The 13294-nt window shown below is 48.5% G+C and overlaps 1 protein-coding gene across 1 annotated transcript; it reads left to right on the top strand.

Moving 5' to 3' along the window:
* Positions 1-10689: 10689 nt before the first annotated feature.
* LOC100283917 (F-box domain containing protein) lies at positions 10690-12515 on the top strand. The gene is given in 3 exon segments (NM_001156815.1): positions 10690-11550; positions 11631-11911; positions 12010-12515. Coding segments are annotated over 3 exon segments (1278 nt in total). The 5' UTR covers positions 10690-10790; the 3' UTR covers positions 12247-12515.
* Positions 12516-13294: the final 779 nt, after the last annotated feature.

The following is a 13294-nucleotide window of genomic DNA, read 5'->3' as shown; positions in this document are numbered from 1 at the left end:
CACCTGGTGATTATGTTCGCGCCCGGGCTTTGGACCCCTAAAACCCGGGTGTGACAGAAGTGGTATCAGAGGAATGTTGACTGTAGGACGAAACCTAGATAGAACTGGACAACCATTCTTTACTTACCCTTGCTACTCTGATTCTTTTCTAAACTTTTCTTAATCTTTTCTCATCTATTTCCGCTTTACTCTGATTATTCTTACCTTTTCATTCTAAAGACAAATATGGATTTCATATTTTGAAACCCAGTGCCTAAAGTGACCTTTAGGAATAGGAGACCTACTCTTAGGAACAAAAATAAACTATTTTTTTAGGTATCTATACACTTGAGTGCTTGTTCTTATGATACTTGTATGATTTGGATCTTTGATTGAGTGTGATGAGTTGTGGAGTAATGTCCACAATTACATCTGCACATATATAGTATAAATATAAATAAATAAAATTCATAAGATAACTAGATAAACTAGATTATCCCTCATTAAAATATATCTATCATCATAGATCCATCTTATCTTAAAAGATACTCTATTACCTTAGGAGATTCATCTTATCTTGAAAAAAAAATTATGTCACCCTAATAGATCTAACTGACCTCAAAAGATTCTACCTCATCCTTATGGATTTATCTTGTTCTAATAGGCATACATATCCCACTCTACAGTAACAACCATGATCTAGCCTAAAAATAAATAGATCTTATCTAGTTATACCAATCTGATCTAGATCCCACCTAATCTAACATGATCTAATCTAAATTGAGTTGCTTAAATAAGTTAGATAATGTTGGCGACATAAATCAGGCCCTAATTCTGTAAACATATCTTACCCTAAATTAATACCTTGGACTAACTCGTCCGTAAACAACAACCTAACCAACATCATAAGTTGTCTAATCCAGATACACAAAAGCAAAGTAAAACTCTGTTTAAACCTAACTACCTCATGTACCCTAGCTATCCTAGCTATATGTCCTTAGCCATATGTCCTCAACTCGGGCGGCAACTCCAGGATTGAGGGCCAAAGAAGACCAACCACGTCAAGGGAGGATAAGCACCAACTCAAGTCTTCAAAGGGCAAAACGGAATCACTAGATGAGTCGGGATCCACTACCCATGATGGAGTCTTCCTTTACATAATCCTTCCTACCCAAGCTATTCTTGCCCTAACCTACCCATCTTTTATCTTACACAATAAGGTGACTATACATATATATATATCCATGCTTTCATAATTAACATGAAACTTCTTATTCTTAAACTAATTAGAAGTTAAAGGCTAAACTATAAATAAAACTTTTTACATCCCTTTCCTTACTAATCTCGAGGACGAGATTTCTGTTAAGGGGGGTAGAATTTGTAACACCTCAAAATAATATTTTGAGTAAGCTAGAGATTGTATTTTCAGGATTTAAAAGTTTCATATGTGTTATAATAAAGAAATTGAAGAAACTAAATGAAAGCGAAAAGATCTTCGTATGAACTAAATTACTTCTTTGAATAATATATCTGAGGGACGTTCTTAAGGAAGTATGGATAAAATTACCTTTTAATGAATGTTACGCATTAGAAATTACTCCTTTCTTATTTATGGTTTGTGTGTTGAAAGCATAAATTATACTCTTGCATTCATGTGAAGTTTTGTCTGTTCACTTAAATTTGTTGAACACTATTTGAATTTATTTCGAAATTCGGATTTGAATTCAAATTTGAAGTGGAAATCTAAAACAGAAAAAAAGAACAAAAAAAGAAGAAAACTTACCTGGGCCATGACCCTCACATTTGGCCCATCCTTACTTCACTCACTGCGCTTGCCCAACTGGCCGCCCCCTTCACTGGATGCGGGTCCCGCTGCCCAGCCGTGTGGGAGGGAACGCCGACTTGTGGGGCCCACTTAACAGCAGAGCTACCGCGTCTGCGCACCTAAATCTGGCACTGCCGCGTGGGCCCCTTTCGACAGAGTTATCCCCTTCCCCTAGCTCAGCTCGTGTGACGCCTGTACCAAATCCCGGTTAATCCGGATTCGGTTGCAACCCGATGCCGTGATTCGGGGGGGGACTTCTTCCTCAACAGAACGGCGGTGCTGCCCGGAGATTCCGAGCTCGTGCATGCGCCTACCAAAACTGAAGCCGAAATTCGTGGAATACTACCTGCTCGGGCTCGGCTCCCTTTCGCCCAGATTATAATACTGTGCTGCATCCCTCCTCTCGTCCCTCGTCGCGAACCAGATTATGTACCAGGCCGCACGGAATTCCTCTTCGGCGGAGCTGCTCGCCGCGGATCCGCCATGGTCGGCCCATGCTCCCGCCATTCGTCGGGACCCGATGGGCGGCACCGTGGTTCTCTGGGATGGGCTGGAGGGTGTCGGTGATGACATCAGGCGCAGTACCACGCAGAACGTGACAGATTCCTCGCCGGTATGAGCGGAAACGGCGCTGTCCGCCTCACGCCGTAGTTTGGTTTGGTCGGTCATGGCGGTCGGGTGTGATGTGAGGTAGCCGCCACAACTATCCTCCGCCGCTGTGTTGAGCTCGACCGTGGGCAGTGCTCGTGGCTACGAATCTTCGGTAAGACCCCCCCCCCACCGTCTTGCGCCCTTCCCTTCTCTTCGTGTTGGGGTCGGTGGGGCTGTCGGCTGGCCATGGCTCCGCCTTAGCGTGTGGGCGCTGTCGCGTTTGGCCATCTGGGTATGGCGGGGTTGTGGAGAAGGAGATGCCGTTTGTACCGTTGGATTGAAAATCAACGCATGCGATTAGATCGTGTAGCAACGAAACCTGGGCCTTTGGATAGTATGTGATCAGTCACGATTAAACCTTGGGTGTACCGGTTCAAGAATGGATCTGGGCCATCGATCCTAGATCGGAGGGTCGAGAATTGTGCGTACCCCTTCGACCGATACTTTTTGCACAAGAGCCCCTGTACTTGTGTTAAAACAACCCGCTGTCCATACAAGTTCAAAAAACCCCTTCAGATCAGTCCTGGAATTTACAGAACGCACCCCGAGCTTTCAGTAATTAGTAGCCGCAGCCCAAGGATTAATAAATAGGTAAAGTTAATAAAGAAAATTGGTTTTTTTATTATACAAATAAATCTAAAACTTGTTTAATTCATATTTAATTCGTTTTAACTCCGATTTGACCCGTTCAAGTTGCTATAGTTTTGTGATAAAATTGCCTACGCAGTAGTAGCATTCATTGAGTCATATCACACTTCTATAATTAGAATTTTGTTTACCCTTTTGAGTAGTAGAATTATTTTACTAACCAAGGTTGATATATCTATAACTATGATTTTACTATGATGTGATTTCCAAAATAAAGTTATAAGATATATTAAAGATAGATCAATTATTTAGAGTATATTCTCTCATATGATGTATATTAACTAATTTATAGTATAGTTTAATAGTTAACCACATGGATCTTCGGAAAAACCCTAACTTTGTAACCGTAGCTCCGATTTTAGCGATTCTCGAACCCACGCTCTAGTAGCAATGCATAGATTGATATTATGCAGTTTGTTCTTATGTTTGGTGTAATGTTAATTTTGCCTATACACTGTTTGTTTGTATTGCTACGACTAGCGTGAGGTCAGGAGTCATCTGAAGATCATCCTGGTACCTGGAATCTCAAGTCCCAGGCAAGTTGTGCCCTTGATCACTTCTTTTACCCACTCATGTTCTAATTAATCATAATGATCTGCATAGGTTAATTTTGATGGGACCCAATAGGTTACCCTAGTTTGTCTATCTTTATACCTTGTTTACCACTGAACTTTTTGGGTAGTACTTGCTAGTGCTTTATGTGGTTTTGGGTATGAAGATACATTACTCATGATTATACTTTTGTTATTCGTTGTTATTTATCGTTCATGATAAGATCATTATGTTAATTGGAACATGGAGCGACCACCCGGGAAAACAGTGTTACCACAAGGGTTTAATGGGACGCCCTTGGCTGATTAATTAGGAAAGCTAGTGGAGGACTACCTTACCCGAAAGGGGCAAGGGCAGTAGGGGAGTGGTCAGTGTAGGGAGGCCCTCGGGAGGATTTTGCTACAATGGCGGTCCTGCAAGGGATTCCTGCATTGGAGCTTCCTATAAACTGTAGCGGGTTTTCTGAAGCTAGTGGAACTTTGTAAAGGCCTCATAGTGTTACCCTGCCTCGCCTCCTCGGTAGAGGTGTATGGGAAGTCGCGATCCCTTGGCAGATGGGTAACATGACTTGTGGGTAAAGATGCGCCACCTCTGCAGAGTGTAAAACTGGTATACTAGCCGTGCTCACGGTCATGAGCAGCTCGGACCCTCACATGATTAATTTATGGAACTTAAATTCAATTTGTCATATGCATTGCATCGCAGGTGATGTTGTTACTTCTGTTCTACTATTTAATTGGGTTGGTATTTACTTATACTTAGTAACTGCTAATAAAATTTTGACCAACTTTAAAAGCAATGCTCAGCTCTAACCATCCTTTTTGGTAAGCCTTACACTTCACGTGAGCTCCCACCTTTGGCGAGTTCATGCACATTATTCCCCACAACTTGTTGAGCGATGAACGTATGTGAGCTCACTCTTGCTGTCTCACACCCCCCATAGGTCAAGAACAGGTACCGCAAGATGAGGCGCTTGGAGGATGTTGTGATGTGTTCGTGAGAGGTCTAGGCCGTCGTCTCCCAGTCAACTTTGGGTTGCTGGACCGTTGTCTCCTTATAATGTAATTATTTATTTATTTATTTTGTATAGAACTCTTATTATATAGTAAAGATGTGACATTCGATCCTGTGCCATGATTCATCATATGTGTGAGACTTGGTCCCAACACACCTGGTGATTATGTTCGCGCCCGGGCTTTGGACCCCTAAAACCCGGGTGTGACACGACCCCAGGGCTCGGACTCGGGCTAAGACCCGGAAGACGGCGAACTCCGCTCCGCCCGACCCCAGGGCTCGGACTCGGGCTAAGACCCGGAAGACGGCGAACTCCGCTCCGCCCGACCCCAGGGCTCGGACTCGGGCTAAGACCCGGAAGACGGCGAACTCCGCTCCGCTCGACCCCAGGGCTCGGACTCGGGCTAAGACCCGGAAGACGACGAACTCCGCTTCGCCCGACCCCAGGGCTCGGACTCCGCCCGGGCCTCTGCCGAACGATCTCCGCCTCGCCCGACCCGGGGGCTCGGGCTCGGCCTCGGCCAGAGAAGACAGACTCGACCCCGGCTTCGGAGGAGCCCCCACGTCGCCCGACCTAGGGCACAGGCCCGCCACGTCAACAGGAAGCGCCATCATCATCCTACCCCGAGCCGACTCGGGTCATGGAGAACAAGACCGGTGTCCCATCTGGCTAGCTCCGCCAGATGGGCAATGATGGCGCCCCACAAGCTCTGTGACGACGGCGGCTCTCAGCTCTCTTACGGAAGCAGGTGGACGTCAGCAAGGACTCGACCGCTCCGACAGCTGTCCCTCCGCCAGGCTCCGTTGCTCCTCCGACAGCCACGACATCACGCCAGCAGGGTGCCAAGATCTCTCCGGCTGCCACATTGGCATGTACTTAGGGCGCTAGCTCTCCCTCCGCTAGACACGTAGCACTCTGCTACACCCCCATTGTACACCTGGATCCTCTCCTTACGCCTATAAAAGGAAGGACCAGGGCCTTCTTAGAAAAGGTTGGCCGCGCGGGACGAGGACGGGACAGGCGCTCTCTTAGGGCCGCTCGCTTCCCTCACCCGCGTGGACGCTTGTAACCCCCTACTGCAAGCGCACCCGACCTGGGCGCGGGACGAACACGAAGGCCGCGGGATCTCCACCTCTCTCACGCCCGTCTCCGGCCACCTCGCTTCTCCCCCCTTCGCGCTCGCCCACGCGCTCGACCCATCTGGGCTGGGGCACGCGACACACTCACTCGTCGGCTCGGGGACCCCCCCGGTCTCGAAACGCCGACATTCCCCTTCGTCACTCTCACGTTATGTTTTTCACTGAAAACCTTCGTACCAAGAATTAACGCTTTGAAGAAGTGTTAAACCAGGAGGACAAAGGTCTTTATACCTAACTTGTGCTGCCTTGATTTTTGATACCTTGAGAGGAATTGAAATCAAGTACCAACATTCAGCTTCTGGCTGTCACCCATTGTTTACATCTTTTCTTATTTCAGCAGCTATTTAGATGACATATTTCTATTTTTGCTCAATCTATTCAAGGAAACATAAAAGCGAATTGTGAACATAGATACATGCAGATATGATCATTGAACATTTCAATTTAGGTTAAGGAGCATCAAGATTTTGTAGTAATAAATGCATTACTAGGTAACAACATAATAAACTTACATTGGGTTCAAGTTCCCTAGACTGGTTAACAATGTCAAGGAAGTTGTATAACACAGTATAGAAGGTTGTAGCAACATTTCTGCAAGATTAATTTGGCATGCAATAGTCAGACATTGTAAATATATAATATTAGAAATGTTTGCTATTTTTGCCCTTCATCAACAAGCCTACAGTGACCGCAAGCTAACAATAGAGCAATAAGGTGCTTTTCGTGGTTGTCGTTCTAGAATCATTCATCTTCCAGGAAAGATCTAAAAGTTGATATCAAGGAATTCCACCCGACAATTGATTTTTTGGCAGAAGCTTCAAAACTTTAACAACAATGTCCAGTCTCCCACACTTCCAATACATATCAATATGTGATGCTGAAACAGAACATTATTTTTCACAATATACCTGATCACATGCTTATGTAAGCTATTTCCTTGTATATAACCACCAAGTTATGTGCAAGCACAGATGATACCGACCACAAATATTTCATTAGGTTCAAAATCTTTCATCTTATGATAGAACCGCAATGCTCTCCAGTCTTTGTTATTCTATGCAAAACCAGTGATCATACAATTCTAGGAGCTCAAATTTGTGTCTTTCGTGTTATAAAAGACTAACTCAGCACTTCTAGTGTCTCCAAAGCAAAAATACATGGTCAATAATGAATTTTCACCCTCAAATTGGAAGCAAGCAAGTGCTTCAAGATCATGTACTTGATGAATTTCCCTAGTGCTAATAGATTAAGATCTTCACATGCTGATAAGACACTAACTAATTGTCGGGTACCATAATTAGGGGTACCCCCAGTACTCCTAAACGTGGTTGGAGAACATCTTTAAAACAAACCATAAAGACTGGTAAGCACGGTTCAAAGTTAAGGCCTCATCCACCGAGGGACGCGATCTCGTCTCACCCGAGCCCAGCCTCGGGCAAGAACGGTAGTCCCGTATAGATTCAGGGCTCGCCCGAGGGTCCCCTCAGGCAGTGGGCGCACCCCCGGCTCGCCCGAGGCAAAGCTCGGGCAAACTTTGTCATATAGCGGCCTCGGCCAAACCGCCTGGCCACCAACCGTATCACGTGCGCATTTAATGCGGGGATCACTTGACACCTTATCCTGACACACGCGCCTCAGTTGGCAAGGTCGAAATGACCGCAGTCACTTCACCCTTTTACTGATCGTTCTGACAGGATAACAACACTATTCACCCCGTTCCAACCATTGTGCCAACCACCAGGGTAAGACTAACAACAGTAAGTTGCTGACTCTCCCGAGTTCAGCCTCGGGCGCAACAAAGAGTTCTGCCTCGTCCGACCCAGGCCTCGGCCCCAGCCTCGGCCTCGGGAGGAATCATCACCACGCCCGACCCAGGCCTTGGCCTCAGCCTCGGCCTCGGGAGGAGGTCTTCGCCTCGCCCGACCTAGGCCTCGGCCTCAGCCTCGGCCTCGGAGGAGGTCTTCGCCTCGCCCGACGTAGGCCTCGGCTTCGGGAGAGATCACCGCCTCGCCCGAGACGGCCTCGGACCGACTACGCGAACTGGGAATACAACACTATCCTTCCCCTAGCTAGCCACCTCAGGCTACGAAGGAACAAGACCGGTGTCACATCAAATTATTCCAGTAGCAGGTAATGATGATTCTCGTCATGCGCCCGTGACGTCGACTGTCCTCAGCTCTCTACGAAGGCAAAGAAACGTCAGCAGGACCTAGGGCTGCACTGCCAGCCACGCTTCTACATGGCTCAAGCACTTCTCCGCCGGCCACGTTAGCGCATAGCTACACCCCCATATGTACAGCTGGGTCACCTTCTTGTACCTATAAAAGGAGATGCCCAAGGCCTTCCCACGACACGCTTTGAAGGCTGACTCAAACGGCTCACTCAACATCAACCTCCTCTCCACAAACACTAGACCTCTCAAGAGACCTAGGATCCGTTCCCTCTCTCGCGAAGCTTGTAACCCCTACTACAAGCACCCCAGTGCAAGATAATATAAGCCTCATCCTCCCTCTGCTGGAAGTAGGGCCTTCTTAGCATGAACCAGGATAAACCATGTGTTTCATCTTGCATCAATCCATCCGGGCAGGGATACACAACATAAAATTTAATAGTCGGTTGAGGGTCCCCGCGGGTCCAAAACACCGACAGTTGGCGCGCCAGGTAGGGGTTACTACGTGTTGACAATACTTTCCCGTTAAGTTCCAGATGGACAATCTTCAGCAGCCTCTTCAGCCCGGGACGGTGCTCCGCTTTGGGAGTCTCGAGTTCATGTCCCTCGACGGTAGCTACGACATGATACTCCTCCCATCGCAGCACGACAGCAACGACGGTCGTCGGCTCGCCTGGCGGAGGCAAACCCGACGACGACCTCTCCCCAGGGCGGAAGAGGGACACTCGGGTCTACCCCGCCACCCTCCTTCCGAAGGAGACAGAGACGGGGCAACCATGGCCAGGCAAGAAGCAGCACCTCGTCGGCTGTCGGACCAGAGCGAGTTGACGGTGCCGGCACCCCTGCGGGGGACATGTCAGGCGTTAGCCTTGCACCTGGGACAACGACGGGCGTCGCTTCCCGACAACGTGCCAACCCCAGGCAGACTGACGACGCCAGCGCCCTTGCGAGGGACTTGTCGGGCATTAGTCTCGCGCCTGAGATAGCGACACGTTCCATCTCCACTGCAACTTCACCACCATCCACCAACCAGGAGGTACCATCAGTTTTCCATCCTGTTCCTTTTAGATTCAACTTCGATCCGCCAAGCGACCCCACGTCGGCGAGCGCTTTCACAAGGGCATATCCTGACCTTCCAGGGTACCATATGTGGTCAACTTGGGACCTACTGACGGTCGCCTCTACCTTCGGACCCGCGGGTCCCGAGGAAGAGGACGACCCCGACTTTAGTTGGGATTTCTCCGAACTTCGTGATCCCAGAGCCATGCGAGACTTCATGACCATATGTGACCACTGCCTCTTCGGCGACTCTGACGATGGCCACAGCCTTGACGACGAGGGTTACGGCCCAACTCGCGAGTGCTTCCACATCGATCAGGAGGATCACGACGGAGACAACCACCTCGGCATGCCAAGAAACAATGACGCCCCTGCACATGCGTCTCGCGTCGAGATCCCGTGGGATCTAGCTGAGGCTCGGGCCCCCGCGGGGGGTCAGGGCACGTAGCATGAGCAACTCCGCGAGGTGCAGGCCAAGCTCGACGAAGAAACGGGGCGACTTATGCAGCTCCGACAAAACCTCGAGCAAGAGTGGGTAGGCCAAGCACTCGTCGGAGGAGCACGTCATCGAGAATGTTGAGGGAATGTTGAACACAGTCTCAGGATGTCTCCAGCAATGTCCCCATAAATTTCATCCCCTAAAAAAATATTCTCTGTCCTTTATAACACACTCCAAAAGATTCCATCCTCTATATATTCTCCTTCTCCAGCAATATACTCTAAATTCTGACCTCTATATAAACAGTGATACCAGATTTTGTATTCTATATTTTTTTCGTAGTCGACACAACAAATCATTCGAATGTCTCTACACAGGAATGGTGGCTGGACGAAGGGCCGATGTGGTTGGTTGTTGGTGCCTGGCTTCGCTCGCGATATCCTCCTCCGCCGGCTTCGCGTCAAACACCGACGAGCTAGATCTGCGACGGACCGATGGAGTTCGTAGGGGACGAGCTAGATCTGCGACGGAGCACCCAATGTACACCTCACCCTCCCTCCTTGCGGCTATCGCTTCCCTGTCCCTGCGACCTTGGCTAGCTTCCACGGTCCCTCCTGCTTGCTTGAGAGCTTCAGCCCCGACACCATTGATGAGAGCTTTGCGAGCGCCAGTAGGAAGCTTCAGCCCCACCGCGCGGAGTAGAGGAAGTTGTCGTTTAGCGGACGTCCAAGATCCGCATCCGCTAGTTTTAGCGTGTACGACGTGCTCTAAATTTACCGAACGTGCGTTACGGGCCCGATAGAGGAGGTAGTTGTCTGCTAAATTTAGCGGAGGTCTTTGTTGGAGACCGTCTCGAGATTATCGCAAACTACACCAAATCAAATCAACGCGGACACCCATGAGCACTGGAGTACTGAGTCCAGAGTGACCACGGAATTCCGACAAGCGACAACCAATCCAGGGCCACTGCCCAGACCCATGATTATCTGCTTGCCCGCGTCATTGCTGCAGCGCCGCCGCCAACGAGGAAAACCGAAGCTGAAAGGAAACCCTCAGAGCTGGTCGCCTCCCCCCGTTTCAAATTCTCCGAATCGCTGCAAACGGTCGCCGAAATTTCAAAATCCCACCTCCCAATGAGCGGGATCCTCCCCCATTTCAAATTTCAAATCCACCCACTCCCACTTCTCACGATTCACGGCTCACGAGCCCGCCGATCTATACAGTACATCCCATCCCCATCGCATCCCGTGGTCTCTCATCCCCATCCCATCCCATCCCCATCGCATCCCATCCCTTTTCGTCGAGCGCCGCCGATGGAGTGGGACGGCGACTGCAGCGAGGTCGGCATGAACTCGGTCCCTGACGGCGTCGTCCAGCTCATCCTGTCGATGCTCAGCAACGCCCGCGACGTGGCCGCCTGCGCCTGCGTCTGCCGCCGCTGGCGCGACTGCGTCCCCTACCTACCCGCGCTCTTCTTCCCGCGGAACGCCTTCGAACCGGCCAGGGGCGCCGCGGACGATGTCATCGGCCGGATGGTGGCGTCCGTCGCGCGCCTCAGGGAGCTGGTCATCTACTGCCCCTTCTCCATGGCGCGCCTCCCGGTCTGGCTCGCCGAGCGGAGCGCCACGCTCCGGGTGCTCGAGCTGCGGATGGACGCCGCCGCTGACAAGGTCCCGGAAGGTGGGCACCTCGACTGCATCGGCCTGACTGCGAATCTGGAGGAGCTCAGGCTCTGGGGAGTGTCTCTCACGGCCCCGCCGGCGTGGGGCCGGATGGAGCGGCTCCGCGTGCTGGAGGTTGTCGGTGCGCCGCTGCGGGATAGCGCCGTGAGGGACGCCATCGCCGCGTGCCCCAACCTCACCGATCTGTCTCTGCTTGGATGCGACTGCTCCGGCACGGTGGCTATCGATCTTCAACAGCTCGAGCGTTGCCGGCTCGACATCCTCGGCGCCGGCAACTGCTCGCTCTTGCTCACCGCATCTCGTCTGGAGTCACTCGAGATCCAGGGCTTCACCTGGATCACTCTGCGTGGTGGCCACAACCTCCGCCGCCTCTCAATTGCCAAGAGCACCGGTGAGACACAAATCTCGAATCCTTTGGTCAGTTTAGTGTTGCTTTGACGTGATGAGAAATTCTGCGACGGGATGATGCAGGGAGGCTTCACAAGGTGGACACTGGTAATCTCCCAGATCTGGATCACCTGTCGCTGCGCGGTGTTCAGTGGAACTGGGGAGCAGTGAGCTCGGTGCTGCAGTGCGCTAGCGAGGTGAAGCATCTAGTGATGAAGATAGAGTTCTGTGGCGACCTGGACGCACTCCAGCCGTTCCCGGAAGTCGATTTGGTTGACTTCTTCGACAACCACCCCAAACTCCGCAAATTTGAGATCCATGGTGCCATGTTCGCTGCCCTGTGCCAGAAAAATAGCCTGAAAAATGTGAGTGGTCTGTCGTTTCTATAGCATTATGGTTCCTAATTGGATTGGTACGCTAGACAATATGACATATAGCTAATTCGTTTGAATTCTGCATGCAGTTGAATTCAAGGTTCCTCATCCCTTGTTTGGAAGAGGTTCTGATCACTGTACGCTCCCCACTCAATGCTGAACAGAAGCTGAACACTCTCGAGTCGCTTCTGAAGTACAGTGTGAAGCTGCGGACGATGATCATCAGAATCTCACAGATGAAGAATTGCCACGAGGCTGCTGATGAGTTCTTTGAGGATATATGTAAGTTCAAGTACATGAACTACAAAAAAGTGAGAATTGAATAAGTGGAGATGCTGTTTTGATTTTTAAAGTTAATCTGACCGAGGACTCGATTTTTTTTCATCCCAGAATAATTTTATTGTCATTATTGTCAGAGGATTCATTTTGAACCTCTTGAGTAGTTAAGTTTTTTTTTTATCATCTAGTCTATATATTGAGTACTAGAGGGAGTTGTTGGAACAATTCCATCGAGTATTGTGGCTGCAAATTGTTGTTGTAATCGTCTCTGTTCCATAGCAAACATTTTTCATCTACGAGCAATTCCCACCATGAACATCAATGTTGTTTACTGTTCACCGTCTTTTCTTGAAGGATGTTTCTTATTATTATTATGAATATGAATTATGACATGTTGATTTACTTATTTAGATCTATACATTAGGCAACTGAGATACTTTATTATGTGGCTGTGGCTGTTTATTTTGACAGCATTTTGTGTGCTTATATGGTCAATGCGGATTGGGTTTCATATGTATTTTTGAAAGAGACGCAGGTATTGTAACTCCATGAGTAAATGTAGACCCCATATCTAACCTAAATTGCCCATCTTTGCCTTCTCTTATTTATGTATTTCTTAATAAAATACTCACATAGATACTCTATAATTTTATCCGTTTGCAACATGCTTTGTTGCTTATTAGAGAATCTCTAAGAGGCACTCTACATGATCACAAAATTTAGAAAAAAACCGCAAAAATCATGCTCCAATACACACCATATTTTTCACTCTCCATAACCACCTTATTCCGTTTTTCGCTTTCCACTTTTGGGGAGGTCACATGGGTCTCTAAATGCAAAATGTGGTAGTTTTCTAGGGAACTTTTTCATGCATGAAAATTTATGATAAATTGTTGGAGTATAGTGCATAAAAATCTAATTGATTTACCGACCAAATATTTATTAAATGGTGCTCTAAATAGAAAAATGAAGGCAAATTTGTAGAGGCACTTAAAGTTTCCCTTATACTCTATGCCTTTCTATCCCCACTCATAAATTTTCTTATTTGCATAATTGCATCACACATTTATATATGTTAGACATGTCTTTAGGTAA

Source organism: Zea mays, chromosome 2, assembly GCF_902167145.1.
Source record: "Zea mays cultivar B73 chromosome 2, Zm-B73-REFERENCE-NAM-5.0, whole genome shotgun sequence".
NCBI classification, from domain to species: domain Eukaryota; kingdom Viridiplantae; phylum Streptophyta; class Magnoliopsida; order Poales; family Poaceae; genus Zea; species Zea mays.
The sequence above is the reverse complement of the archived record's forward strand: the minus strand, read 5'-3'. Positions and strand labels throughout refer to the sequence as shown.